Below are 27,153 nucleotides of genomic sequence, written 5' to 3'. Positions count from 1 at the left end.
GGAATTACCGTTTGTCCTGGCGCCATCTATGTTTTGACAGCAGTACTACTAATGTTCCCACGTTATGTGATGATCGCTATACGGATGTTACGGTCAGTTGCTCTTCTATATATGTTTATGGACAACGTAGGTGATTTGAGGCAATTTGCGGCCAGAGTGAAGTAGTATCCACGCGGTGAGTGATGGAGGAGGATATATACTGCTGTGTACTCGACCAGCGGGTGAGAGGTAATTTATATCGAACAATTATGGGGAATAGATGGGTTATTTTAAGCGTAGAATGTCAGGTAACCGGTAACTACACAGATGGGGTAGTGTTTTTTTAAGTCTTTATTTACTAAAGTGGAACATTACATTATGCCTTTAGCTGAACAAGTTTACTGGTGGGGGAAGTAGACGGGTTTTATGAAAGTATTTTACCTAAATATTTGTACTGGGTTAACTAGTTCAGCCGTTACCAGGGAGGGTGTTCCTTTAATCTAATCTAAAAATTGTAGCCGGACAAAGTGATTAAATAAAGAAATTGAATAGAACGAAGTGGTTTGCCATGGTGCTTAACATTTAGTTTAGTTCACTTACTATGCAGCCCATGCTTAAATGCAAGTTTATCATATTGACTTTACCGTAGTTTTACTGCATTTAATATACCGTTTTTACCCTATTTAATTATGTCGGGTAAAGGCCGGTCGTGGAAAGTTCCTAATATAGCAAGTTTTAAAGGAGAAGTTTGAGTTAACTTTAACGCTTAAGTTAGTGACCAATTAGCTTAGTGTATTGTGAGGAAAGTTACTAGAATCTAACATTGCAAGTGCCATTTCTCTAGTCTTTTTGAGAAACATGACTAGATACATAAATCGCATAGTTTTATTACTAAATGTTCATGGATTAGGTTGCATAGTTGAGTAAATGGTGATAAGGTTTGTGATTTTGTGTACCTTGACTTCAGCAGAGATTTTGATAGTGGCGCAAAATTGATAGGGGTTCTGATCATTGGGAATGCTGACTGAAGTTGATTAGGTCATGGCTATACCAAAGGAAATTAGTATAAATGGGGTTAAGTTGGGAGAAGTGTTGTAAGTAGTGCCTAAAAGCTCTCCTTGGACCTCGGTTATTCGCAAGATTATGGTTTAGACTGCAATAGTTGCAGAATTGGCAAATAACAAATACCGATGCCCTATAGTTTTGAAATGGTTAAGACTACCAGATGCAGTTTAATGCTGACAAATGTAAGGTTTGGGGGCTAGGTAAAGATGAGATACATGTTGTAGATTGTTAAGAGTATTAAATTTTTTGCAGGTGGTAAATTCTCCCAGAGCTGGCACTGCTCTCCAGCCTGGGATGTTGATTGGTTAGTCTTAAACTGCCTCCCAACATGGTAGTGAGGTCCTGAGCTGACACGCAGTGAGGAACGTGGAAAGCTTCCTGAATTGACACATGGTATGCCTCCCTTTCAAACCAGCAGCTGGCACAAATGTTCCAGCTAACATCAGAATAGTGGATTTAGCCCACACTAAAATGTAAGTGGTACAATAAATGGACACCCCCCTCCCTTTTGACACTGAACAGTTGGGAGGAAGAAGGGGGGGGGGAGGAAGTGTGGCTTATAGTTCTATTGCTACAGAATATTTAGCCATAAGCCAGTGCCTATTGGCACTTTCTATTCAGAATCTCCCCCTTACATAGTTAATTAAAAACGAAATGCTGAAGACAAGGATAACTTTTGAAGGGGGCAACATTTTCGTTGCCATCAAAGCACATCAAAGATGCTCTGAGCTAACTTCCCCTAGTCATTAGTGAATGGTGGCCAGTAGCTCTCTAGCCATTAGAATCCATGCAGAAAGTGTGCACTTCTGCTGTATCTGCCAGTTTGCTAGAAATTGAAATTGGCATACTTGCTCAGCAACTACTTGCCCTCTTGTACCATGTTACTCAACCATAACTTAACAACCACACCACCCATTCTTCTAAAATAACATCCCATATGATAAACTGCTTTTAATAAATATTTCTAACTTTAATATTGGCTTGCATGGTGTGTTAATCATTCCCACAACATTTAATCCATTAACAGTACTGTATCAGGTTCATAAAGAAATTTTATAATAAAGACCAAGTGTGGTCATAAGTGCTGCAGATGGGGGAGATAGAACCTTACACCTGCAGAAGTGTGGTGATAACTGGAGAATATGGCCTTGTATAGTTGCTAGTGTAAAAATATTACTAAATTTAGTAAAATCAGTCTTGGTAGTATAGTTGGGTTAATTATGAATTTTCAGACTAAAAAGCTTGGTACATAATTCAACAGAATAAATTTGTCCCCTAGTAGTAAGCAGTGGTTGCAAAAGAATAATTTGTATTGCTTTTATTGAAATGTTATACATGGTTGTTAAATTAAAGTTTGTTTGCAATGTTCCAGAAAAATGTTCATGACTAAAGTTGTTTGAAAATAAAATTTGTATAGGATGTTGACTTGAAATGACTATAGGTTTGTAATTAAAGATGGGACAACAAGATACTTAGTGTGCCATTTAAAACGGCAACTGTTAAACTGGTGGTACAGGTATGAACAAAATAACATCGCTATGCAAATAACTTTTTAGTAATATTTACTGTTCACATGACAGGTTGTGGAAGGTCCTGGCAACAAAGAGCTGCAGGAAAATACTTGCAGATCTACAGTAAGTAGTGTTGTGTACATTGGAATTAGAGGGTAGAAGTTAATTGCTAAAAACCTATTAAATATTAGGGTATGGAAGTCTAGGCTTAGGCTAGTGGGTACCATATCTGCAAGTTTAGTCCTTTCAGGAATGTATTGAAATTGTGAAAATTGTAATGTGGGGCATTAGATCTTAAACAGCATAGTTGAGGGTGTTTTATTAATAATTTTAATGAAATATAAATCTTGTTTAGTTGACATTAAATGTTTGTTAAATAAGCTTTAATCTATAAATGTATAACACTGTTAAGGGTAATCATGAGTCAAAGTTAATGGCAGGAAAAGTTTTGTTCTAAGTGATGGTATTTTTCCCTTGAAAGTAAAAAAAATATTCAATGTTTACTTTAGCTTGGTTTTAAATTTATATAGTTTTCCAGAATGTGGTTTGGAAAGTCTAGAAGTCCCTCTCAGTTGGAGTTGATGGCTTACAGAATCAGGTGAGTTGTAGTAAGGTTAATCTGAATAGATTTGCATAAAAGTAAAAAAATAATAATAACTTAAACAATATAGCATTGGCTAAAGATAAATGTAAATTGCCATTGAAGTGCAGTTGTGGATAGTTTCTCAAATGACATTTACTGAAACTTGGCAAATTGATGCCATATATATTTATATTGCTAAATTAGATCTTTACTACTGCTACTAGAATATGTAGGAAAGGTAAATTCCTTAAAGAAATTTTTTCCATCTGAATTTGTAAAGTAAAGCAAGATTGGATTTAAATCTGAAATTAATTTGTTGAAATATTTTTCAGGTGAAAGTGATTATGATGCATGGACTGGCTTGGAGTGAGGCTCCTTTACTCTACAAAAGGAAATCTACAACAGTGGGTGAGTTTGAATTTGATGTTTTAGCTATATCAATGACCTAATCTTAATTCTCTTATCTAGTCCATTTATAGGTGTGTAACCATGTCCTACTGTTACAACCCACAGGGATGATGCAGTTTGTACTGATCCTACCCCATGTCATAAAAGGGGACCAGGCAGTCTTGCAGATTTCCCTGGCTTGGCTTTTTCAGAGCTTTGCTCTACTACCCATCTACTAGATGGACTAGATTTGCATAGGTTTAGGGACCCTTAACAATGGTTACATTGTTAATTCTCACAGGGCTTGTTTGCTGAATGGGTGGATGCATCTAAAACTTTAGTGCCTGGCATGCATTGTACAGTGCTTTCAGTAGAGCATATGTACAATGTGTTGATGGCACTAAAGAGGTGGATGTACTGCACCCATTCAGGGAACAAGCTCTGCACTAAAATCAGAGGAAGGGATAGGCCTTGCTGACCCAATCTTAAAAGATTGGGTGTTAGGATTTTTTTGGCTTATAATTGGCCATTGGTGATAATAAAAGTAGTGTCCCTGTTTAATGTTTTTTTCTTTTACAGGTGATTGTCTCTGGAGTTGTCTTGGCCTTTTGGATCTTCTGTTCATCTAGGAGCATCTGTCCCACAACCTGAAACAGTAATAAATATTAGATGTATTATAAATACTATATGTAAAACTTATTAAATAAAACTATTTTAATGAAACTACTTTATATACCTTATCCTGAAATTATGCTGGAAATTGTTTACTACTATTGATGCAATGTTTAAACATTTGCAATTTATTTACTTTGAAAATAAATACTTGGTAAAATTTACACCTATTTGTAACTTGTTACATCGGTGCATGCAAAATGCATTGAAAAGATGTAAAAGTGGACTACCTATTCAATTTTCATAAAGTAACAAATATTGCAAATTAGTCAAATATTAAAGTGGAAGAAACTTGTCAATATTTTAGTTTTCATATTTGAAAGTAAATTTAAAGCTATGCAACACCTAAGCTTTGTACAAATTATGATTATGATTAGTTAATTTAAAGATCATTGTTAAATTTACAAAGCATTAGAAAAGTGACATTGAAGCATCTATACAACATGGTTTTCAGTCTTTGATTAAATTCGTTACCAAAGCTCTGAAATGATTTGTCTGCCAAACTTCAGATATTCTAAAATATTTTACCTAGATTAAAACCATCAATATTTCTCAAACCAAATCTTAAGAAAATTTATCTAATTAGTAATAACATAATTTTAATGATTAAATGCAGAACATTATATAAAATATATACATTTAGATTGAATATAAAATTATGTAAACAATTCAATGGAGAAAAGATGAAATATCAAAGTCTTTGCTGTATTAGCCAAACTAGTCTATGCTATATTTTTATTATTTTCATAAAATAAAGATGTCTTTAAGGTTCCTAAGATATATGAAAGATATATATATATAAATAAATTTAGAATCTGACATGGAAGATGATCCAAATGATTAAGTTTTTTCAGGTCGCTCACCCATTTCAAGGAGTTAATAAACATAGTATATTATTTCTTCTTAGGTAACTGAGGGAGTGTGCCCATGAACTTGCAGATGATAGCCAGCATTACTTCCTCTGCTCCACCCCAAATTGAAACCAGTCGCATGTCACGGAAGCACCGACTTATTAAAACCTGTCAAGACAACACTGCTGTTACATTTCAGACAATCTATTATGGTGCAGCAGCTGTAACAGAATCTGCAGAGCTGATACCTGCTACTCAATACGTCCACACCAAGATACGTCATATCCAATCAGGAAGTTGGTGCAACAAATGTGCATACAGTACAAGGCACATTCTCATATGCATATTCATTGGGCATATAAGAATGTGCTGGACTTGGCACATTATATGCTGCCAAGTCTAGTATCACCCACCTAACTCTAAAGTTCTCAAATTCCGTTTTCCTTTCCCAACAAATTGTCCTCTATGCATTAAATATCTCTATCTCCAACACAGATCAACAAAACTACCTATTACACCCTAAGCCATGCCTTAAGTGGTATGGCAACTAAGTCACAGTTGCTCTCTCAGCATTGAGGCCCCTCACACCCAAGAGGGGTGCCCCCCAATTTATTTTTTTCCCCCAAAAAATCTTGTCTGTTTACTGGATGCCTGAGGAAGCAGATGTGTACCTGTGGGACTTTTAAATCTAACACGGTACCTTAAAACATCTCTGACCATGTCACACAGCCTACGGATAATTAGCAACAACATCCCTAGCTATGATGTGCACTTGAAGGCTTAAAGATTGGTTAACGTTGAATGAGAAAGGGTTTAGGGCTGAAGTGCAAGCAAAGTAATGGTGTACTGTTATTTTTAAAGTTTAACATTTTGTTACAAGTTATATTATGGGCCATGAACAGATTTAATCCTTTAGGAATACTGTATTCTGCACTTGGTGACCCTTACACTCATGAAGGTAACAAGAAAGTGCAATAGTTGTGATGAAATCACTGCAACTTTGCATAATTTTAAATAAAGACATACCTCATTTGTGCAGCCCATGCCACCCCAGAACTGAAGGCACGAGTCAGACACTTCTCTTGCCAAGCGACCAGCTTTCAGTTTACACATTGAGGCTAATTTTGTCACGTCATCTCCAGCTACATACATATCTGCAAAAATAAGAAGTCTTGATACATGTGGTTTCTTCAACAATATCAGTACTACAAAAAATTAAGCTTATACTGCTGTGAAACATATAGTATCTCAAATAACATTTTGAAGTGGTTTCTCTGCAAAAATGAAGATGAAAATAGACAACACCCACAACATCCAAGGATTGTAGCCTATATGTAACAGAAGTAGGACGAGTTGTACAGTAAAAACATTTTTAAATTGGCAAACAAAAATAACGTGCTGAATGAAACAAAATCCCCTTTTCTGGTCAGTCTCAAGAGCTCCTTGAAATTAACTCTGGTACTACCAAGCCTTGCTAAACACACCAGGACTCTAAAACCCATCCATCACCTGCCAGGACAAGATTCTGGCTCTTATAAAGTGAGGGGAAGTTTGGGATCAGAGATCCACCCAAAAAATCAGGAAAATCCAACAGAAAATATGCACACAAGAAAACAAAGTTACTTTAGGTCTCTGCCAGCCTTTCCCTATCATTATGGAACCAGTTGGTCAAAATCCCACATGAAAAGAAGGGAATAGGAAAGAAACGGAGACTAATGGAGGGCCCACTAGAAAAGAGCATTTCATTACCGTTAATACTTAATCTCTGCAAGGGGCTAGCAGTAGAGCCGTCTTACCACATCGGCCCTATGGGCACTTATCCAGAGGCCACACGAGCATAGGGGCCCCACAAGCATATGATATGTTCATTATAGAGGCAGAATGTCTAAATATTTAGGTCTTGTTGCAAGCACACTTATGTAATATAACCATACATCCTGGTGTGGAAGTAAATATTAAATATTTACGTTTTTCCAGGTGAATAACCCTTTCAGCAGAAATAAAACAATGTTTTGAGTGGAACACAGAAGAGAAAGAGAGCTGCAGAGGAGAAGGAGAAAATAGGAAACTTCCAAAATTAACATCGTGGCTCAATACAGGTGCAACAACAGCCACTCATCCCATTCCTTCAGATATAGCATCCACTTCTGCAATATCACTCACTAGTACTGTTCCTTCAGCTATAGCATCTACATCTACATCCATTCCTGCTATCAATCATCCAGTTTCAACAGACACACCATCATCACCTGTTGCGGCTACTTGTGACATTTTACAAGAGGAAATACCCAAATCTTTAATGGTAAAGGAGTTTGCAATCCAAGAGACAGATCCAGGGCAATGGAACATTAATGATACTAACCCACCGGATTACTGGATTTGTAGTGAGCCTTCATCGTGTCAGAATCATGATAGCAATCTTTCAAACTCATGCAGAGTGTATAAAACAGATGGAGTAGAAAATATGAGGGCAAGGTATTTATCAAACAATGTGTTCAAATGTGAATCTGCCTTTGCTACATTGAGGTTCAATGACTAGAAGCACAGCAATGTTATTGTAGAACATGAAAATGGAGAACATCGAAAGTGCATGACAGCATATTTGATAAGGCATAAAGAAACTGGAAGTGTAGAGTCACTTGAGCAACATCACTCAGAGCAGAAATATTGGCCCAAAATGTTGACATGTGCAGTTTTTGAAATTCTCCTTCTTGCCTCTAGAGGTTTCCACTTCGTGGAGAAAATCAGATTGTTGGGTCAGCAAAAAATGGCAACTATTTAGCTATACTAGAGCTGCTGAGTGAATTTTACCCTTTCTGTGGGGCTTTTTTGACGAGTGGTCACAAGGACGCTCAATGTCTGTCTCCTACCCTTCGTTGGGCACATAGTATGTTGTGGGAATTCAGAATTGTATGGTGTGCTCCGAGGAGGATTTTGATCCCTCCGGCCTTCATGTTCTGTTTCCATTCAGAATGTGCCTCAGGTGGTCCATTGTTTAAACCCCAGGACGCTCTTCATTGCCTCATGGAGCTGGACACTTCGAGTAGTTCTTTGACTGGATTCTTGGGGTTTGGTTCTACACACGGTTCACGTTTGTAGAGTTTCCAATGCTCTCACTTACCCTGTCTGTCTCTTCTAGTCTCTACAGAGTTGGCTGTCTGTGCCACCTCCGTCCTTTGGCTTTGAGACATTTGGGTGCCCTGATGTGGACCTCTTTGCATCTGCATGGGATCAGTACCTTCTTTTTGTGGCTTCGTTCCACGATCGAGTAGCCCTTGTGGTGGATGCCTCTTGACTGGACTATTCAAAATGAGAGTGCCTGTACTTCATCCCTGGTTCAGCTGTTGATGTGAGTCCTGGCCAGGTTGGAGTCTTTACAGGGGAAGGTGATCCTTCTGGCTCCTTGGTGGCCTGCTCACCCTTTATTTCAGGCGCTGCTTGCTCAGTGTCCAAACCCGGTCATTTTTCCATTCTTACACTTTATCCAGAAGATCTGTCCAGTGACATACTTCACTGGTTTGAACTCTGTGCTTCACATCAGGACTCTTGACATGTCTATCCACATTTTCATTGCAATTAGGTGGCTACGTCAATGGTGTCCCACCAGCGGGTGTCTTCTTGGCGGCAGTACGATGATTCTTGGCCCACCTTTCCACCTTTTGCCACTTCCTTTCTCTTCATCATTGCTCTTCCATTACCAAGCATGGGTTGGTTTCCTTTCTTTATTGGTATTTTCTTGATTAGCCTCTCATGCTGAATACTGTTGCAACGTATCGTGTGGAGCTGGCAGAGCCTCTGCAGCTTGTGTTTGGTGTCTATATTAAATAGGCATCATTTCACAAGCTGTCTAGTGTTTCACCTGCAGCCTACTCGTGTGCCACTAGAGCTTGCTTATTCCCTGGACCTCATTCTTTTTCTGGCCTTCTTGTTTATGGTGTTCCGTTTGGTCCGAGATATCTTTTCCAAAGTCATACTATTCTGGTGGCTCTTCCCTCCGGTTGTAAGGTCGTGGAGCTTCATGTTGTCATCCGTGGCTGGGGGTTTTGTTCGTTTGGCCCTGGTAGGTGTTTTTTCCAATTTGCACCTGGCTGCTCCTTTTCTGGCAAAGAACAAGTTGGCTGGGTTCTGGAGAGGTCCTTTGGTTATTGATGCTTGCTTGGTTGGTTGGTTCAGTCGGGGGTGCATCATATTGTCTGGTGGCAGCTCTCTTCTGCTACCTTCTTGCATCAATTCTGCTTCAGTGGATGCTTTGTGAGTGGATCCTGTGACCTTGGTTTCCTATTCCAAGGTTCATATTTCTCAGGTTGTCCACAGTGTTATTTAGTCTAGCTAGCCCATGGGCCATCCTCATGGCCACAATTTTTCGGAAGTACACTACTTTGGCAGTTGCTTGCTAATATGTCCTTTATCGATATTCATGCATAAGGGATTTGGCGGTTATCAAGGTTGTATCGGCCCAGTAGTTAATGTTCCCAGGGCTCTGTTTCCTTGTGTGGCCTTGGGTCGAGTCTCTCAACTACTGTTCTGTCTTCATCTTGAATGCCTGTGGTTCCACCACCTCCCTGTTAAATTCCCTGTATTTTGTAATTCCATGGGTAGTTCGCTGTAGTGAGCTGCAAGGGGCACCCCGTAGATAACCAGTCCTGAATTTAGCGAGACAAATTTTTGGGTGAGCTCCAGTGGCTCCCCGATTCCCTCCCTCCCTTCCAGGTTATCCGTTGGGGTCTGTGTGCATCTCTGCTCTTGCAGAGAGTGCTCAAGCCCATGGAGGGTGTGAGGCTCATTTTCCCCAGTCCTCCAAAATGAGCAAGCCAAAATGAGCGGGGAAGAATGCGGTGGGTGTACACGCTAGTTTTGAGAGATTCGATCTCTTGTTTGCATTGTTGGGTGGTTGCACAGCTAGATTTTTTCTTTTCTTTTCTTCTTTAAACCCAGTAGGTATCCGTTTTGGATTGCCGAGTTCCTGGATACCTTTCCCTGTAAGTCAGCAATCCAAAACAGACACCTACTGGGTTTAAAAAAAAACTAGCTGTGTAAGCAAAAGTTTGAATCTCTCAAAACTAGCGTGTTCACCAACCTCCATCTTCCCCTCTCATTTTGGCTCACTCATTTTGGAAAGGGGGTGGGGGGTGGGGGGTGGGGGGTAATGAGCCTCACACCTGCCATGAGCTTGAGCAGATATGCACACAGGCCCCAACCAATAACCTGGAAGGGAAGGAGGGAATTGGAGAGCCACTGGAGCTTACCAAGAAATTTGCATTTCACTAAATTCAGCACTGGTTATCTAGGGGGTGCCCCTTGCAGCTCACTGAAGCTAACTACCCATGGAGAAAGAAAACACAGGGTCTTTAACAGGGAGAAGGTGGAACCACAGGTGTTCAAGATGAAGACAGAACAGTAGTCGAGAGATTCGACCCAAGACCACACAAGGAAACAGAGCCCTGGGAACATTAACTACTGGGCTGTCACAACCCTGATACCGCCAAAACCCATATGCACGAACATCAAGCCAGGGCATATTAGCAAACACTTGCCAGAGTGGTGCACTTCCGAAAAATTGTGGCCACAAGGGTAGACCACAGGCTGGCTAGACTAAATAACACTGTAGACAACCTGAGAAACATGAACCTTGGAATAGGAAACCAAGGAAACAGGATCCACCCACAAAGCATCCACTGAAGTAGAATTGATGCAAGAAGGAGAGGAGCTGATGCAAGCAGGAGAGAGCTGCCACCAGACAATATGATGCACCCCCAACTGAACCAACCAAGCAAGCATCAATAACCAAAGGACCTCTCCAGAACCCAGCCAACTTGTTCTTTGCCGGAATAAGAGCAGCCAGGTGCAAATGAAAAAAAAAAACCTACCAGGGTCATACGAACAAAACCCCCAGCCACGGATGACAACATGAAGCTCCACAACCTGACAATCGGAGGCAAGAGCCACCAGAAAAGGAATCTCGGACCAAAGGGGACATCATAAACCAAGAAGGGCTGAAAATGAATGAGGTTCAGGGGATAAGCAAGTTCTAGTGGCATACGAAAAAGCCGGAGGTGAAACAACACTACAAATAGCTTGCGAAATGGTGCCTATTTAGTATCTACACCAAATGCAAGCTGCAGAGGCTCTGCCAGCTCCACATGATACATGGCAACAGTATTCAGCAAGAGATGCTAATCAAGAAAACACCAATAAAGAAAGGAAACCACCACATGCTTGGTAATGTAAGAACAATGATGAAGAGAAAGGAACTGGCAAAAGGTGGGCCAAGAAACCTTATACTGCCACCGAGAAGGCAACCACTGGCGGGACACCATCAACGTAGCCACCTACTTGCAATAAGAATGTGGATAGGCATGTCAAAAGTCCTGATGTGAATCACAGAGTTCAAACCAGTGAAGTATGTCACTGGGCAGATCTTCTGGAAAAAGTGTAAGTGTAGAAAAATGGCCGGGTTTGGACACTGAGCAAACAGCGCCTGAAACAAAGGGTGAGCCGGCCAACAAGGAGCCAGAAGGATCACCTTCCCCTGGAAAGACTCCAACCTGGCCAGGACTCACAGTAACGGCTGAACCAGGGATAAAGTACAGGATCTCTCATTTTGAATAGTCCAGTCAAGAGGCATCCACAACAAGGGCTTCTCGATCGTGGAACGAAGCCACATAAAGAAGGTACTGATCCCATGCAGATGCAAAGAGGTCCACATCAGGGCACCCAAATGTCTATAAGCCGAAGGACTGAGGTGGCATAGACAGCCAACTCTGTAGAGACTAGAAGAGACAGAGACAGGGTAAGTGAGAGTATTGGAAACTCCACAAACGAGAACTGTGTGCAGAACCAAACTCTGAGAATCCAGCCAAAGACCTACTCGAGGTGTCCAGCTCCATGAGGCAATGAAGGGAGTCCTGGGGTTTAGACAATGGACCACTTGGACACATTCCGAATGGAGACGGAACGTGACTGCTAGAGGAATCCAAGTCTTCTTCGGAGCATGCCACACAATTGTGAATTCCCACACCATACTATGTGCTCATTGAAATGTAGGAGACGGACATTGAGCATCCTGGTAACCTCTCATCACAAAGCCCCACCCCAGAGCTGTGGCATCTGTGAAGACATTGAGCAAGCACCGTTGAGTAAAGTGCTAGGGAATTGAACCCTGCAAAGCCTGAAAGGAAAACCAGCAATGCAGCAGCCAGCAAAAAAGCCAACCGAGTTTGTTCACCGAAATGTAGCACTGCTTCGACAGACAGCAGGACTGCAGCCAGAGCAAAGTTGCTGGAGGAAGGGAAAGCAATGCCAACTGAGAATCCCAATTGAGCACTGGGCAATACCGAATCTGAAACAGAACCAGCCAGGATTCCCTCCAGTTCACCCAGAACCCAAACCCAACAAGCCGAGATCCCTGGCTAACAGACATGCAGACTAACTAAGTCCAAACCATCCAGTTAGGCTTCAAGTTAGGGAGGCCAGAACACGAACCTCCATCATCTGAAGACGAGCCACCAAAACTAGAGCCAACCTGGTAAAATCCAGGGAGCCAAATTCAGACCAAAATGGAGAACCTGAAAGCGGAAACCCTGACGTCCTTCCTATGAAAGCAACCAATCCCTGAATCTCTGATGTATTGTCTTGACATTATGCATCCCAGAGGTCCAGGGAGGTCAGTCAAGTAGGTGCATCAATGACCAGGCAAGCTTGAACTAAGGGGGTCATCCAGAGTTGGGCAAGGGATGTACCAGTCCAGCCCCGAAAGATCGAGGATGAACTGTAGCTCCACAGAGTCCTCTTTCGGGACTAGGAAGAGACGGGACACCCACTGAAGCGATGTGATCACTTGGACCATGCTGGAAGACCCCAAAATGATGCAGCACAGGAAAGGAAAGAAGCGTGCCCCAAAATCTGGACCCCTACAGTGGGGGGAGGGTCTGACCAACTTCACTGTGGGTTGTACGAGACAACCCAAAAAGCCCATGAATTGTGGGACCAGAGCTGGCAGACTGGGTGAGCCTCCCCCTCCCCCCCCACTACCTTACTTCCTCATACTTTTCAGTTTGCCCTTGCCTCCTTGAAAGCCAACAACTATATCATTATCCTTCCTTTAGGCGGAGGCAATTCAGTGGTTGTCCTTGATCATGTGGACTACCACCAAAAGGTTGAAGTTTTGCTGCCCAACTTGCATATATATGCTCCTCTGGATCTCTTAAAACGTCTTTTAACCATAACTAGTACAGCTCTCTAAGTCTTGGTCACGGTGAAGACTTGGATCTTGTTAAACATTTCTGTGTCATTTGCCCTTCTCCCTTATTTCTATTGTCTACCTAAAACTCTCAAACCTGGTGTTCCTCTTCATCCTATTATTTATGAATAGAGACTGTTTGCTATTCTCTTGCCTCCTGGCTTTTGCAAAACTCTTCGCTACTTATTACTTTTTCTCCTGCCCACCTTCCTCACTCTCAGGACTTCATCAAAAGATTACTGCTGCAGCCTTCCTCCAAGATTCTTAGTTTTACTGTTGATTTTCTTTTTTACTAAAGTTCCCCTTGATGATGATCACTCTTTCCTTAGAAGGTGACCGAGGGCCTTCTTCATCTCCCTCTTCCTACTGACATTTCCCCTCAAACTCATTCAGGCTGTGTTAACTCATCCTCTTTCAGTGGAAAATACTTTCAAACTTTCAGTGTTGCTTAGGTTACCCCTAACCCCCTCCCTCCTTTCTATATCTATTTTTGCCAATCTCAATGTGGAGTACTTTGAAACTTCTTCGTCCCACCGTTGACACTAGTCTCCTTCTCTGGCTTTGCTACATTGAAAACTTTTATGCTGTCTTGCCTATGACTTGTCTTTTCTAACCTTTCTTTTTGTTTCTTAACAATCTGGCTCCTATAGAGCCAGATTGTTCAAGTAGAGACCAAGTAGAACTAGTTGGTCTCTTTTTTTTAACACAGGAATTTACCGGATGTGTGTCTCCCTCCCCCTGCAATGCCCCAAAAGCCTCTCACTTACCCGACCAAGTAGAAAACTCGTCGCACATACTGGCCTCTAAATCATCTTGTCCAGCTTCGTCACAAAGAATCTTCTTGTTCCCGTGAAAGTTCAAACGTGAAGTCGGTATCTTGTTGGGATTTGATTAGCACATCAACTTTCTGAGACACAAGCAGAATTGGGATGCATGAAGCACTATCACCACCTCCCTGGAATGTGAAAGCCAATCAATGATCACCCTTTACGACTCTAATCAGGTCACCACCTCCCCCTCCCGTCTGCACACATCGCCCTGCCCACAACCAGTCCCCCTACACACACACACACACACACACACACACACACACACACACACACACACACACACACAGAGCCACCTCTTTTTTCCCTCCTCTTTCCCTGTTCTCTATACACACTACCTCCCCACCCCCTCCCTCCCACTCTCTACCCCCATCACTAATAATTTTCCCAATACATCTCCATCACTAACCAAATAGTTGCCCCCTGATTGCAAATCTTCCAACTATTATACAAAAGTGCTAAAGTCTGTAGACTTGTATAGTAACGGAACATTTCACATCCACAGACTTCGGGAAGGAAGGACATTGAGGCTGTGCCTCAATCCACTGCCTCCCTCTTCACTAGTCCGACTCCGACCACCACCTTCCCCGAAGTCAGTCCCGATAAAATCGCTAATAATTGCTGTTAATTACTTCCCCGTGAATTGTATCATATCTGTACATTGAGTGAATACTTGTTCCCATTTTCTAACATCACAAGCATTGGGTTGGAATTCAGTATGTATTCCAAATACATGGAATAACCATGTATTTGCTATGTTTGGAAAAAGATAGTGTAGGATTTCATTGCAAAGATAGAAATAAAACTTCACTGTAAGCCCTTATATAATGTGTGGCAATTCATTCTTGCCTATCCTAATAAGAGGCTGCTAGATTCTATCTGTTTGGGAGGGAGGAGGGGGGGGGGGCCACCACCTTTGGTGCATTGCAAATATCAATTGCATGTTGAATTACCTTCCAAGCCATTAGGAGTTATCAAAAGTGTCTAATTAGGAAGGGTTTGAGAATTGCTGGGTACCCCATCTAGTCTGCTAATATGACAAGTTGTAAACTTAATTCAAAGCTTCTGTGCATTATGGATAACGCATACTGAACCCTAATTACATGTGTCGTCTTATTGTAAGATCTTTAATTCACAACCAATTTTGTTAATATTTTATACCAAAAGTAGAGACGCATTCCAGAGGCCTCTAAGAACAAAAAATTTCCCAATAAAACACCATCTGTGTGTTTGTGTGTAAAACACAATACTACCTACTGAAGCACACAATGATCAATACAAAAAGTTAATTAAGAAATGTTTAGTAAAATTGAAAGCACTTTTTGCTCAAGAAAAGAAAATGAAAACATTAAACAAAAGGGAACCACTTTATTACTCACTAGGGGATAAACCATGCTGCGCACCCCACCATCCAAACCCTAAAGACAGCGAAGACAATCGGTCAAAGGACAGAGACTGGCAGTGAAGTAGGATCTTGGGCAGGCACCAGTCTGAGGATTATACAGGAGGCATGAACAAAAATGCTTAGAAGTTAAGATATAGTAACATGGAGCTGCCACCGAGCATAATATATCAAAGAATGGACACTAAGCCCTTGTCAAAAAGAGGGCCCCCCCTCTGGACACCATTCGTCTCGTTCTTGGCTAATACTCTGTACGAGGAGCAGAGTAGAAAGAACAGAAACAGTAGTTAATAAGTAATTATCAAAAGAAGGTACGAGACATTAGCCAAGGCTGAAGCGTCCAGAAGGAAGTTAAGAATCACAGCTCACAAAACTCCAGCTTTCTGAGACTTGCAAAAAGTATAGAGACTTTAGGAAGCTGATAAATCTGTCCAAATCATGGAAAGAAGCCACATATAGGAAACTGATCGTTCGTACAAAGTAGAAGATACATGTGCGGAGCGTTGAACATGTTGCATATCTTCATGGAGTCCTCGTCTGTTCCCTATTCTGACTTCCTAATACAATACATTGGACACCTTGCAAATGTGAACTCCCTTGGACTAAATCCTGAGAAGCCAAAGATAAGCTATGACCAGCATCCAGTACCACAATGCTGTTGCCCAAAACGCTGTGCGTATTAGTGGCTTTTGGTACTGTATGTACTAGCTTGTATCTATAAATCCAACATTATGTTTGTAACTCATCTTCTATGTACTGTATATAATTGTATCTGAATAAAAATTTTGATTGATTTTTTTTATTTTAACGGGAGGAATCTCGCTGAACCTTCTCTTTTGAGATAAATGACCAATGGAGCACTGTTGGGGTAGAGAAATACAGCCAAGCCTCTTTGAAGAGGGATGCATTTAAACCCTATCCTTATTCCTGTCCCCCATCCTAAGTTCTTATACAGACTCCTTCCAGGTGCTACATAGTCGTAATGGCTTAACGCTTTCTCCCGATAATTCCTTTCCCTACCCAATCCAGACTGTTGCGGTTCCCAGAATGTTAACATGAGCAAATATAAATATTGTAGACCGCCATTCCCTGTCTAGCGTGATGAATGGTGGAGATGAAGCCCTATTCCTCACTCGACGTGTTGGTAACAGTTCAAGATGATTCTTCTGCATATACCAAACGATATGCAGAAGAATCCGATAGAACAAGATTCCTGAAAGTTAGTAGGGGACTGGACACTGATCCCCGAATCAGTAACTAGCAAAAGAATGGAGAAACTGCTACAGAGCCTCTAAATCATGCCGAGATTATAGCGAGATAAATATTACATTTACAAATATTTTATGTAATGCCCAGGAACATTAAGACCAAGTTATTTGACCCAAAATGGAAAACCACTTGGGAAATAATCACAGGAACACAAACACAGCCCGTGTTCATATTCCTGTACTATTTATTGTACATCTTCAACTTTGAGTCAAGAACCAGTGCAGCTGGCTGTACTAAGACGTGTTATTTGCTGATGACCCAATTCTATTGTTACTTTCCTTCCAAAGATGATGTGGAAAATTTGGCCAGAACAATTAAAGATCTAGTGCTGAATATAACGTTACGCTCAACCGTAGTAAATATGCTGAAGTTATTTTAAATACGCTTAACTCATCGTTCATGATTTACATACTACAAATGGCCGAAAATTGTGTGAGTGCATGATGTGAACTATGGGACCTGCATATTGCATACCTTGGCAGCCTGGACCATTTATGGTGCAAAGGTTCAAGACGTATCTTAGATGTCCGTCCATCTACGCACTCACTGTGATCTACTGCTTGGCCTTATGTTCACGTCTACACCTGAAAAATAATTAAATGGAATAATGTAAAAAATTACCCATCTAGCCAACAGTTTTGGCGTTTAATTTTTATTTTTTGCACACTTAATAATTGGTCACAATCTCAGTTGTTAGGTCATAACCGAAAAGTCCCGGGTTTGATTCCCGCAATAGGACAGAGACGTCTAGGCACGTTTCCCTTTTTAGCGGCCCCAATAATTTAGGTTTCCCCCCCCCCCCCAAGTGGATACGGGCCTCAAAAGTTATTTGTACGTTCTCAAAGTCGGCAACTTCTACAGCTTTAATAAGGCTGTTAGTGTGCAACAATATTCCACCCTAGAGTGTTAAAATTACCATTTTGGTCTGTCATCTCGTTTGAAAGGTTCTTGTTATCCAACCTGTCATTTTTCTTGCCTGTAATTGTGACAGCTACTTCATTAGGGTGGCGAGAGATGGCTTGCGGAAGTGCCAGAACTAGTGCCGGTGTGGTCAGGGGCCGGATAATGGACCAATGCTAATGACAGGGTTGTCTGGGATGCCTTTGGAGGCTTAAAATCGATCTCAGGGTGGATAGGAAGGGCTAGGGCTGGGTAGCGAGGACCAGAACTATAGGTTCAGAGCAGGCTGTGGAGGGCGGGAATCAACGTGAAGATAGAGATAGTAGAGTTAGCTAGAAAAGCCAGAACTGGAATCAGTAGTCGTGGCTAGTGGGCTAGAAATACCAACGAAGTGCCAGCGTTGGGAAGAGCTTGATCAGTCCCGGTCAAGAAGGGAAGAGAAGGACTGGGCGGGGGGCTGGTGGTTAAAGACTTACTAGGGCCGGGGAGCGGTCAGGGCCCGGGGCAAGAGAGTCCCTGCTGGGAGCCCGCCGCGCTCTGCTCACCATAATTGACACTAAATGGATTTTCCTGTCGGTGGTACTAATTGGCTGTGTCTACACTGAGGCGCCGGGCAAGATAACGCGCCTCATCTCTCTCCTCCACTGCCGCCATCACCACAACAACATCCAACACTTACCGCCACCAGGGGGGGGCCTGACGGCTGAGTGGACAGCGCTCAGGATTCTTAGTCCTAAGGTTCCGGGTTCGATCCCCGGCGGAGGCGGGAACAAATAAGCAGTTTCTTTCACCCTGATGCTCTGTTCTCCTAGCAGTAAATACGTACCTGAGAGTTAACCAGCTGCTACGGGCTGCTTCCTCGGAATGTGTAACAAAAAGGAGGCCTAGTCGAGGACCGGGCCGCGGGGATGCTAAGCCCCGAAATCATCTCAAGATAACCTCAAGATGACTATCACCACCGCTACCACCATCTGCCTACCTACCTGCCTGCCTTGTTGTAGTTACTGGAGTCGCTCTTCTCCGCGGCCCGTTCTCTGACCAGCCTCCTGGCTACTCGTCTGTGCTGTGGCTCCCTGCTGCTCTCACACCTACGAATGCTCGGCCCTTTGGAAGAGTTTGGCAGTTCCCTCTTGAATACAGAGATCTGTTGGCAATGAAACTTATTTAGAGAGGTTGGATTGCTTCAAGAATAAAACATGTGTATGAAAAAGCAACACGGCGGCGCAATCAATCCACATCTTGGGTCACCCCCAGATGCGCCCCCCCCAACCCTTCGACCACCATAAAGGCGCGCGTTTGGTGTTACCCACGGACCCTGGCTCAATCCCACTTGTACTGCGCCTAAGATTTTCCGAGATATATCAAGTTATTGCAGTTACACTCTGTACACTCGCAGGCAACGAGTCACAATAACGTGGCTAAATTATGTTGACCAGACCACACACTAGAAGGTAAAGGGACGACGACATTTCGGTCCGTCCTGGACCATTCTCAAGTCGATCAAGTCGACGACGAAACGTCGTCGTCCCTTCACCTTCTAGTGTGTGGTCTGGTCAACACTGTGTACACTCCTTTTAATATTTCCCAGATAATACAATTTAAAAGGACTTTAGTCATTCCCAATAATGTAGGCGTTTTACTGAATGGATTCCGACAGTCAATGTTCTCTCAACGTTCGCAAGCTCAGCAACATTACAGGCCTTAAATGGCGTAGTTAGTATGCAACAATATTGCACCCTCTAGGTGCTGGTTTATTGTAAAGGGTCGTCAGTGGCGTGTACCAGAGTTAGTAAACCTTTCCAATTTGCATCCGTGGAGGAAGATCAGCCGTCGTTGGCCTGTGAGGACCTGGATTAACCTAACAAGTTTTTTAACCCCGACAACTGGAAACCACAACAAATTAGGAAATGTAGATGTTTATCTCTCAGAATGTTCGGTAATACGTTTATTGTTTGTGATGTGTCTATGTATGTATTAACACGATGTACTGAACGGGGTGAGAATAGCTTGAGCTACCTCATCCCTTTGTGTGTATTTTACCTCAATAAACTTATTTCAATTTCAACAACAAATTTTCACCCCCCCCTCTTCCCCACTCGTTTTCCTCGCTCTATGGGACCGTTTAACGAAGTTATGCATTACAAATTAGTTATAATTTTCTAATTTTCCGTATAGTGCAGAAGCTGGATTTGTTACGCATTACGTTGGATTTAGCGCAATGACGACAGAAGAGCGTGCAGTTCCAGCTTGTGTACACGTCAACAACAAATGTGTAAAAGTAACTAAACAGTGAAAGTCTAGAACATCAAAAGCTTCAGTGAAACTTTTCACCAGCGTCACTACCACAACCAACAACAATTATTGCTTCACTTGCACCATAACCAGTTACAACTATTTTCACCAACAACTAGATTCACCACCAGCAACCACCACCACAACCTCACTAACAGCAAGAGCAGAACTGTATAACCAGGTACAGCTTAATTCCCTAATATGCGTTTTATTGGTCAGGATGATTTATGCGGCACGTAATGGAGCGTAAAGTCCGTCTCTTGGAGCAGAGCGCCACCCCTTCCCTGACGACCCTCTTCTCACACTCTTTTCATTCCCTCAGAACAGGTTGAACTCTCAAATTTAACCCCCCCCCCCTAGAACCGTTGTCAATCATCGACATTACTCGCAGCTGGAACCCCAAGAACCGTTGTCAATCATCGGCATTACCCGCAGCTGGAACCCCAAGAACCGTTGTCAATCATCGGCATTACCCGCAGCTGGAACCCCAAGAACCGTTGTCAATCATCGGCATTACCCGCAGCTGGAACCCCTAGAACCGTTGTCATCTACACGTTAGTACCTGCAGGTATTTTTGATCGGATATGGCACCAGGGGCTACGCTCAATCACGTGGTATCTCGGGCTCTATCTGCAGCTAATAAGGCACCGCCTTCAAGAGCGGACCGCAAGAGTAATAATTATATTGGACCAAGAATCTGAAAGCCACTCAATGGGCGTCAGTCTGCCACAGGGTATAGCATGCTTGGTCCCTTATTGTGTCATGTTTACTTCAACGATTATAAGAACATAAGAACAAAGGTAACTGCAGAAGGCCTATTGGCCCATACGAGGCAGCTCCTATTCTATAACCACCCAATCCCACTCATATACTTGTCCAACCCGTGCTTGAAACAATCGAGGGACCCCACCTCCACAATGTTACGCGGCAATTGGTTCCACAAATCAACAACCCTGTTACTGAACCAGTATTTACCCAAGTCTTTCCTAAATCTAAACTTATCCAATTTATATCCATTGTTTCATAAGAACTAATCTACCTATTTCTGAAGATGGCACTACATCCTTAACACGAGAGTATCACGGACTACTGTGAGACGATGGTCTCGGGGTCCCATGGCTGACTCAGAGTGGCACATTTTAGTGCACTTAATCGGAAAATCTGCCCTCGAGCGCACAGGTACAGAAAGTCCTTTTTTCATTATGATTGGATTTTAGTCTGGCATGTTTTTGTATCATGGGAAGCTCATATTGCTAGCAACAGGGTGATGGCACGATGACTTGTGTCCAATAGATATTTTGAACGAATTATAGGCATTCAGGACAGAGAACGAGGGCCATGGCACCGACTATTTTGAACTGTGTTGACGTTGAAAAAGCGGATGCCATCGAGCCAGTCGGGAGGAAGGGAATTACAGGAGAAAGCGTCATGCCACCACGGCAATATAGAGCTTGGGAAGGATAAGGATATGGGATGGGACATGGGGAAAGGAATGGTCCCAAACCACTTGAGCTGTCGGGGATTGAACGCCGACTTGCATGAAACGATACACGTCCAGCCCAAGTGGTTGGGGTAAAATGTGACCCTTGCGTCTACTTGCAACCGTCACGAAGGAAGGACGGAAGGAGGGGGTGGGAGAAGAAGAGATGTATTTGTGATGTCACCTTATAGCCATCACGGGTGGGCTTAGGCTATTGGATTTCACACCTCTGCCTTGCTGCCATTAGTAAGCTTTAGAGCCCTGACAGTTGCGGTCCTAGGTGGCCTTAGTGAGTAGATACTCCTGTGCCCACTACCATCATTCTTACCAGCAACCCTGCACATAGCGGGTGTTCTGTCTATCGGCCAGTAGAGAGAACACACCATTAAGTTCCTTGACCGTCAAGTTACACCATCACATTTTAATTGAATATAAACTCGCATCCACATGGAATCCCGACCGTAAATTGTATACAAGCAGTTCGAGTGAGTGATAAAGAACTGGTTTGTTCCCATCCTGGGTGTGCGCCGTTGTCCTGATTGCCTCCACCTCCGATTTATCCGAATGTTACGCAAGGTAGAAAACGGATCAAGAAGATTCGCCTCTTAAATCTTTACTCGTTCTGGTTACATTGGTCAAAATATCAGAATCTTCAGTAAGAGATGTTGGTGTCTTTATCGTTATGTACAAGCTCAGTGCTCAATGTCACCCACCTGGACCAATTGCGGGGCCAACCAGCTGCTAGTCAAAACATCACAAGGCACTCGGCAATCAACACAACAGCTCTTTTCCTGGCTGTGCTTGTCTGAGGAGGTTATCTTGAGATGATTTCGAGGCTTTAGTGTCTCCGCGGCCCGGTCCTCGACCAGGCCTCCACCCCCAGGAAGCAGCCCGTGACAGCTGACTAACACCCAGGTACCTATTTTACTGCTGGGTAACAGGGGCATAGGGTGAAAGAAACTCTGCCCATTGTTTCTCGCCGGCGCCCGGGATCGAACCCGGGACCACAGGATCATAAGTCCAGCGTGCTGTCCGCTCGGCCGACCGGCTCCCCCAGCGAGCCGGTTCCTCCCCCAGAGAGGAGCATCACTCCACCCGCGAACATTTCATTCCGCGGCCGACGCCTTCGTGGAACCTATTTTTCTCAACGTGTATATACGTGTGAAACCATTATCTGAAGACTTCGGCACACAATTGGTTCCTGGTTTATCCTGTACTATTCATGATTTGTAACATGCTTTAAACCATGTTTATTCCTAATACAAAAAATTATCGCATTAAATTGATTTCTAGGGTCAAGCGTTAATTTAGAGACATCAGCACCACTGAGAGAGGGGAAAAAATAAAAAGATAGCCTAAAATATGAGTGTGCTAACGTATGTGCACTGAATACAGAAATAGAAAATGTATAGCAATAGGCAACATACATTACAGATATTCATCAGTATACAAAATGAAATGGGCTTCGTTGTGACGGTGACTAAGCGTTGACTGTTCTCCATCTGTCAGTGTCAAAATCTGCATAGTGAGCAGCAGCAGCAGCGGCAGCAGCAGCAGCCTTCTTCATGGTGGACTTGAAATTATAATCTCTCGACTGTATATGCAACAACAGCTCTTCTTCCGGTAAATAGCCCACACCTCTTGCCGCTCCTCTTTGCCACGGTCCTATTGCCTCCTCTTTGCCACGGTCCTATTGCCTCCTCTTTGCCACGGTCCTCTTGCCTCCTCTTTGCCACGATCCTCTTTGCCACGGTCCTATTGCCTCCTCTTTGCCACGGTCCTATTGCCTCCTCTTTGCCACGGTCCTCTTGCCTCCTCTTTGCCACGGTCCTCTTGCCTCCTCTTTGCCACGGTCCTCTTGCCTCCTCTTTGCCACGGTCCTCTTGCCTCCTCTTTGCCACGGTCCTCTTTGCCACGGTCCTATTGCCTCCTCTTTGCCACGGTCCTATTGCCTCCTCTTTGCCACGGTCCTATTGCCTCCTCTTTGCCACGGTCCTATTGCCTCCTCTTTGCCACGGTCCTATTGCCTCCTCTTTGCCACGGTCCTATTGCCTCCTCTTTGCCACGGTCCTATTGCCTCCTCTTTGCCACGGTCCTATTGCCTCCTCTTTGCCACGGTCCTATTGCCTCCTCTTTGCCACGGTCCTATTGCCTCCTCTTTGCCACGGTCCTATTGCCTCCTCTTTGCCACGGTCCTATTGCCTCCTCTTTGCCACGGTCCTATTGCCTCCTCTTTGCCACGGTCCTATTGCCTCCTCTTTGCCACGGTCCTATTGCCTCCTCTTTGCCACGGTCCTATTGCCTCCTCTTTGCCACGGTCCTATTGCCTCCTCTTTGCCACGGTCCTATTGCCTCCTCTTTGCCACGGTCCTATTGCCTCCTCTTTGCCACGGTCCTATTGCCTCCTCTTTGCCACGGTCCTATTGCCTCCTCTTTGCCCTCTGTCCCACCCTCGCTTCTCCTGTATTTCCATTTTTGTTTTGTCTTTTACCCTAATTCTCTTCCCCTGCTTCATTACCTTCCTTCTTTCTTCCCCTTTCCCACTGCACTTCATTCTCTTTCTTGGCCTCCCTGCCCTCCTTATCTCTATGCTTCTTATTTTCATTCTTCATATACACTTTCTCACTGCCTCCGTTCCTTCCTTAGACGTGTTCAACTTTTTTTTCATACCGTCCTCTCTACCGACCCCCCCTTTCATATCTATGTTTCATCCCCTTCTTTCATTCCTCTTTTTCTTACCTCCTTCCCTCTGTCTGTCTGTCTGTCTAGCTGCTCCGTTCTCCGTCGGTTACCTTCTTGCCTTTTTTTTTTTTTTTTGAGTAAAGAGAATGGAGAGGCATAGGTGAAGTTCCCTTCCTTGCACCTCCCCCTCCCTTCCTCCCCTCCCCCATCTTCCCCCCCCCCCCGGCCCTCCCTCCCTCCCTTCCTCCCCGCTCCCAACTACCCCCCCCCTGCCCTCCCCGCTCCCAACTACCCCCCCCCTGCCCTCCCCGCTCCCAACTACCCCCCCCCCTGCCCTCCCTCACTGCCCCAACTACCCCCCCCCCAACGGCTCTCCCTCACTGCCCCAACTACCCCCTGCCATCCCTTCCCCCTTTAAAACAACCCCCTGCCCCTGCCTTCCCTCCCCCCCCATCAACTACCCCCTTCCCCCCCCCCCATCAACTACCCCACTGGGCAGTTGCCAGCCGCTGGTCAGTTCCTTACTCGTCTCTGAGCAGAAATTCATTTGGTTCTGCGGAAGATAATTATAACCCGCAGTTGATTTAAGGCGGAATCCTAATCACCAACGAGTGTATAAATCACCCTAAAGTCTTCCCCGACGTCGAAGATCTCACTCAACATGGGCTTCTCTCTCTCTCTCTCTTCCATTCACCACAAGTGTTGAGTGAGTGAGTGAGTCTCCTTTTTTTAGTATTTTCGCGTGTGCGTGGTGTGTGTATGTGTTCTTATCGACTTAGGTTTGCAGGACCGAGCTTCAGCTCTTGGGCCTCGCCTTGAAATTTTCAACTAGCGACCATCTACTGAAATGGTTCCTGACCATTGTTACTCTTTACATCTGCTTATTAAAAAGATAGGAAATGGAGGTAACTTCTACTTTCCATTCCGGTTGGTTCCCTATGTCCACTGGCCTTACAAGGTAGAAGTTCTTACACCCTTAACACCAGTTCCTACACGGCCTGTTGGACCAAGCTCTCACTAGTCAAGCCTGGCCTCGAGCCGGACTTGGGGAGTAGAAGAACTCCCAGAACCTCATCAAGCAGTTACCCCCCCCTGTGGCTCATCCTCGGGCTGTGAGGAGTTGTCCTCTCCCAACGTCAGTGCTCAAACGTTTTGTCTATTCCAGTGATACTTTGGAGTTTGTCGTGTATGTGTGGATAATGTAGCCTCAGTTCTTGATCTAACTCCAGAACTCAATTCAGTCTTATCAACTCCCTGAAGTGCTACTCTCGCGACTGACTCTGCTCGTGTTGCACTCCAAGCATCACGAGTTGTAATTACGGTGTTTAAGATAAGCTCGGTTAAATTTTCTTCATCACCAGGCTATCGGGGATGATTTAAAATGTGTTTCACACGACAGAACACAGCCACACATGCCTAGTCATCAATAATGTTCACCAACTGCTATGACTGAACGACAGTAAATAGTCGAAAACTATAACTACTTCACCAGCGATCGTCTATAAGGATTGGTTAGTCCTTGAGCTTATTAACTAACACTTGTGGTGCAATTTCTGCTCAGTTTTTATCAAAGCCTAGTCCTCGCTCGGGTCGCGCTGAGCACACAACGTGAAGTTTAAATGGGCCCCAAGTCATAAACCTCTTAAGAACTCTTATGTCCCATTGGTCCTAACAAGAGCGGCTTAAGGCAATATAGTGACCCCCGTCACAAAATAGAGTGAAAAGTGACCCAAAATTTACCAGTGGAGGCTAATGATCACATATTGTCCTTCTATAACTAACCATCTTGTGTGATGGAGACTTTTAGCATCACGTAGCTAGTTCTTGACACACTGTACTCCCCCTACATATAGTCTAGGGCAGCTGCACAAATGCACATATAAATAAGTATGTTAATAAAAACAAAAACAAAAAATCAGAATTAAATATAAGCCAGATGGGGAAGGAGGAGTATTGGCTAGGAGGGAGTTTTGCTAGGAAAATGTAGCTCGGGTGAGGGTGTATATACGAGGGGGTGTGAGGGTGCAGCCAAGAGAGGGGTGACGCTAGGGGGGAGGGGGGGGGGGAAAGGTAGGGCGTGTGGGGGTCTAGAATCAAGATATTGTCAGGTAATAATAATCCACCAACAAAAGCACGTCACCTGATCGTCGTAACTGCCGTTGGTGCGTCGTTGGCTGGTCACATCGACCAGGCTGCTGGTCACTGATGTCGACTAATGTTGTGTCCTTTCGGCGTCTCTTACTGCTAGTCTACGGACTGTTGCACATCTCACACTCACACAGACCTCGCGACTGGACGACAACGGTCCTCTGCTGGTAACTAGACAAGCGAGACTGGACACAAAGTCACACAGCCCGTCCTCAACAGCAATGTGAAGTGCTCGTTAATACACCCACGCCAAACCCGCTGTTTATGAATGAAAAACGGTTTACACACGACTCACAATTGCTGATATTCGAACACTTCCGGAACAAGTGCTTCACTGCTGACGAATTTTGTTTGAACCACAACGCTGTAAATGCTTCACCCACGTACTACAAGTACAAATAATCGCCAACAGAACCTAAATACCTAACCTAACCTATGCCTATATGTGAACAATATGCTAATATATTATAATATTAATTTATATTTGAGAAAATTCCCGTTTTCAATGAACAGCATGTTAACATTTATGAATGCGTCTGTGGGGTCGACCGCTAGATGTAATGGACTTGAGTCGAGGACGGGTTGCAGTAAATGCTTCACCCACGTACTACAAATACAAATAACTACCAATAGAACTTAAACACCTAACCTAACCTAACCTAACCTAACCTAACCTAACCTAACCTAACCTAACCTACGCCTAACTCCACGTAGAACATTAACATGTAACATCCCAGTCCAAGGAGAATGGGAACTGTGAGGCAGGATATATATAGCGGGACCGGAGAGACAACTGGCACGATGGGAGACATCTCCCGTCACGCAGGGTGCAGTCGCACCTTCACAGATCTCCAGTATCATCTATT

The 27,153-nt window shown here is 43.7% G+C and overlaps 1 protein-coding gene and 1 long non-coding RNA gene across 8 annotated transcripts; one reads left to right on the top strand and one right to left on the bottom strand.

Annotated features, from left to right (window-relative positions):
• Positions 1 to 143: 143 nt before the first annotated feature.
• Positions 144 to 4,248, top strand: LOC138369513 (uncharacterized). 5 transcript variants are annotated; one of them, XR_011229859.1, is made up of 6 exons: positions 144 to 228; positions 1,297 to 1,517; positions 2,625 to 2,678; positions 3,094 to 3,153; positions 3,471 to 3,546; positions 4,105 to 4,248. It is a non-coding gene; the product is annotated as an uncharacterized lncRNA (long non-coding RNA). The 5 variants fall into 5 exon arrangements; XR_011229860.1 differs by having other exon boundaries at positions 3,086 to 3,153; XR_011229856.1 differs by having other exon boundaries at positions 1,297 to 2,678.
• On the bottom strand, positions 3,937 to 26,530 carry LOC123755183 (probable acyl-CoA dehydrogenase 6). Of its 3 annotated transcripts, XM_069332831.1 has the most exons (8): positions 26,280 to 26,530; positions 18,669 to 18,829; positions 17,260 to 17,369; positions 15,494 to 15,604; positions 14,055 to 14,242; positions 6,075 to 6,202; positions 5,061 to 5,216; positions 3,937 to 4,172 (listed from the first exon to the last, which is right to left on the bottom strand). In XM_069332831.1, exons 5-7 carry the CDS (start codon positions 14,080 to 14,082, stop codon positions 5,091 to 5,093), a joined length of 282 nt encoding a protein of 93 aa, XP_069188932.1. In that variant the 5' UTR covers positions 14,083 to 14,242; positions 15,494 to 15,604; positions 17,260 to 17,369; positions 18,669 to 18,829; positions 26,280 to 26,530; the 3' UTR covers positions 3,937 to 4,172; positions 5,061 to 5,090. The 3 variants fall into 3 exon arrangements, with proteins under 3 accessions (XP_069188932.1, XP_069188933.1, XP_069188931.1); XM_069332830.1 differs by lacking the exon at positions 3,937 to 4,172 and having other exon boundaries at positions 4,913 to 5,216; XM_069332832.1 differs by lacking the exons at positions 3,937 to 4,172; positions 15,494 to 15,604 and having other exon boundaries at positions 4,912 to 5,216.
• Positions 26,531 to 27,153: the final 623 nt, after the last annotated feature.

Source organism: Procambarus clarkii, chromosome 28 (genome assembly GCF_040958095.1).
Source record: "Procambarus clarkii isolate CNS0578487 chromosome 28, FALCON_Pclarkii_2.0, whole genome shotgun sequence".
Taxonomy (NCBI): domain Eukaryota; kingdom Metazoa; phylum Arthropoda; class Malacostraca; order Decapoda; family Cambaridae; genus Procambarus; species Procambarus clarkii.
Note: the sequence above shows the minus strand (reverse complement) of the source record. Positions and strands in the feature narration are given on the sequence as shown.

Excerpts from the sequence above, each read along its gene's own strand:
- LOC123755183 (XM_069332831.1), bottom strand. The coding sequence starts at position 14,082 with ATGTGCGACGAGTTTTCTACTTGGTCGG. Across the intron at positions 6,203-14,054 it reads CGAGTTTTCTACTTGGTCGG|ATATGTATGTAGCTGGAGAT; the intron begins GTAAGTGAGAGG and ends TTATTTTTGCAG. Across the intron at positions 5,217-6,074 it reads GCATGGGCTGCACAAATGAG|GTTTTAATAAGTCGGTGCTT; the intron begins GTATGTCTTTAT and ends TTGTCTTGACAG.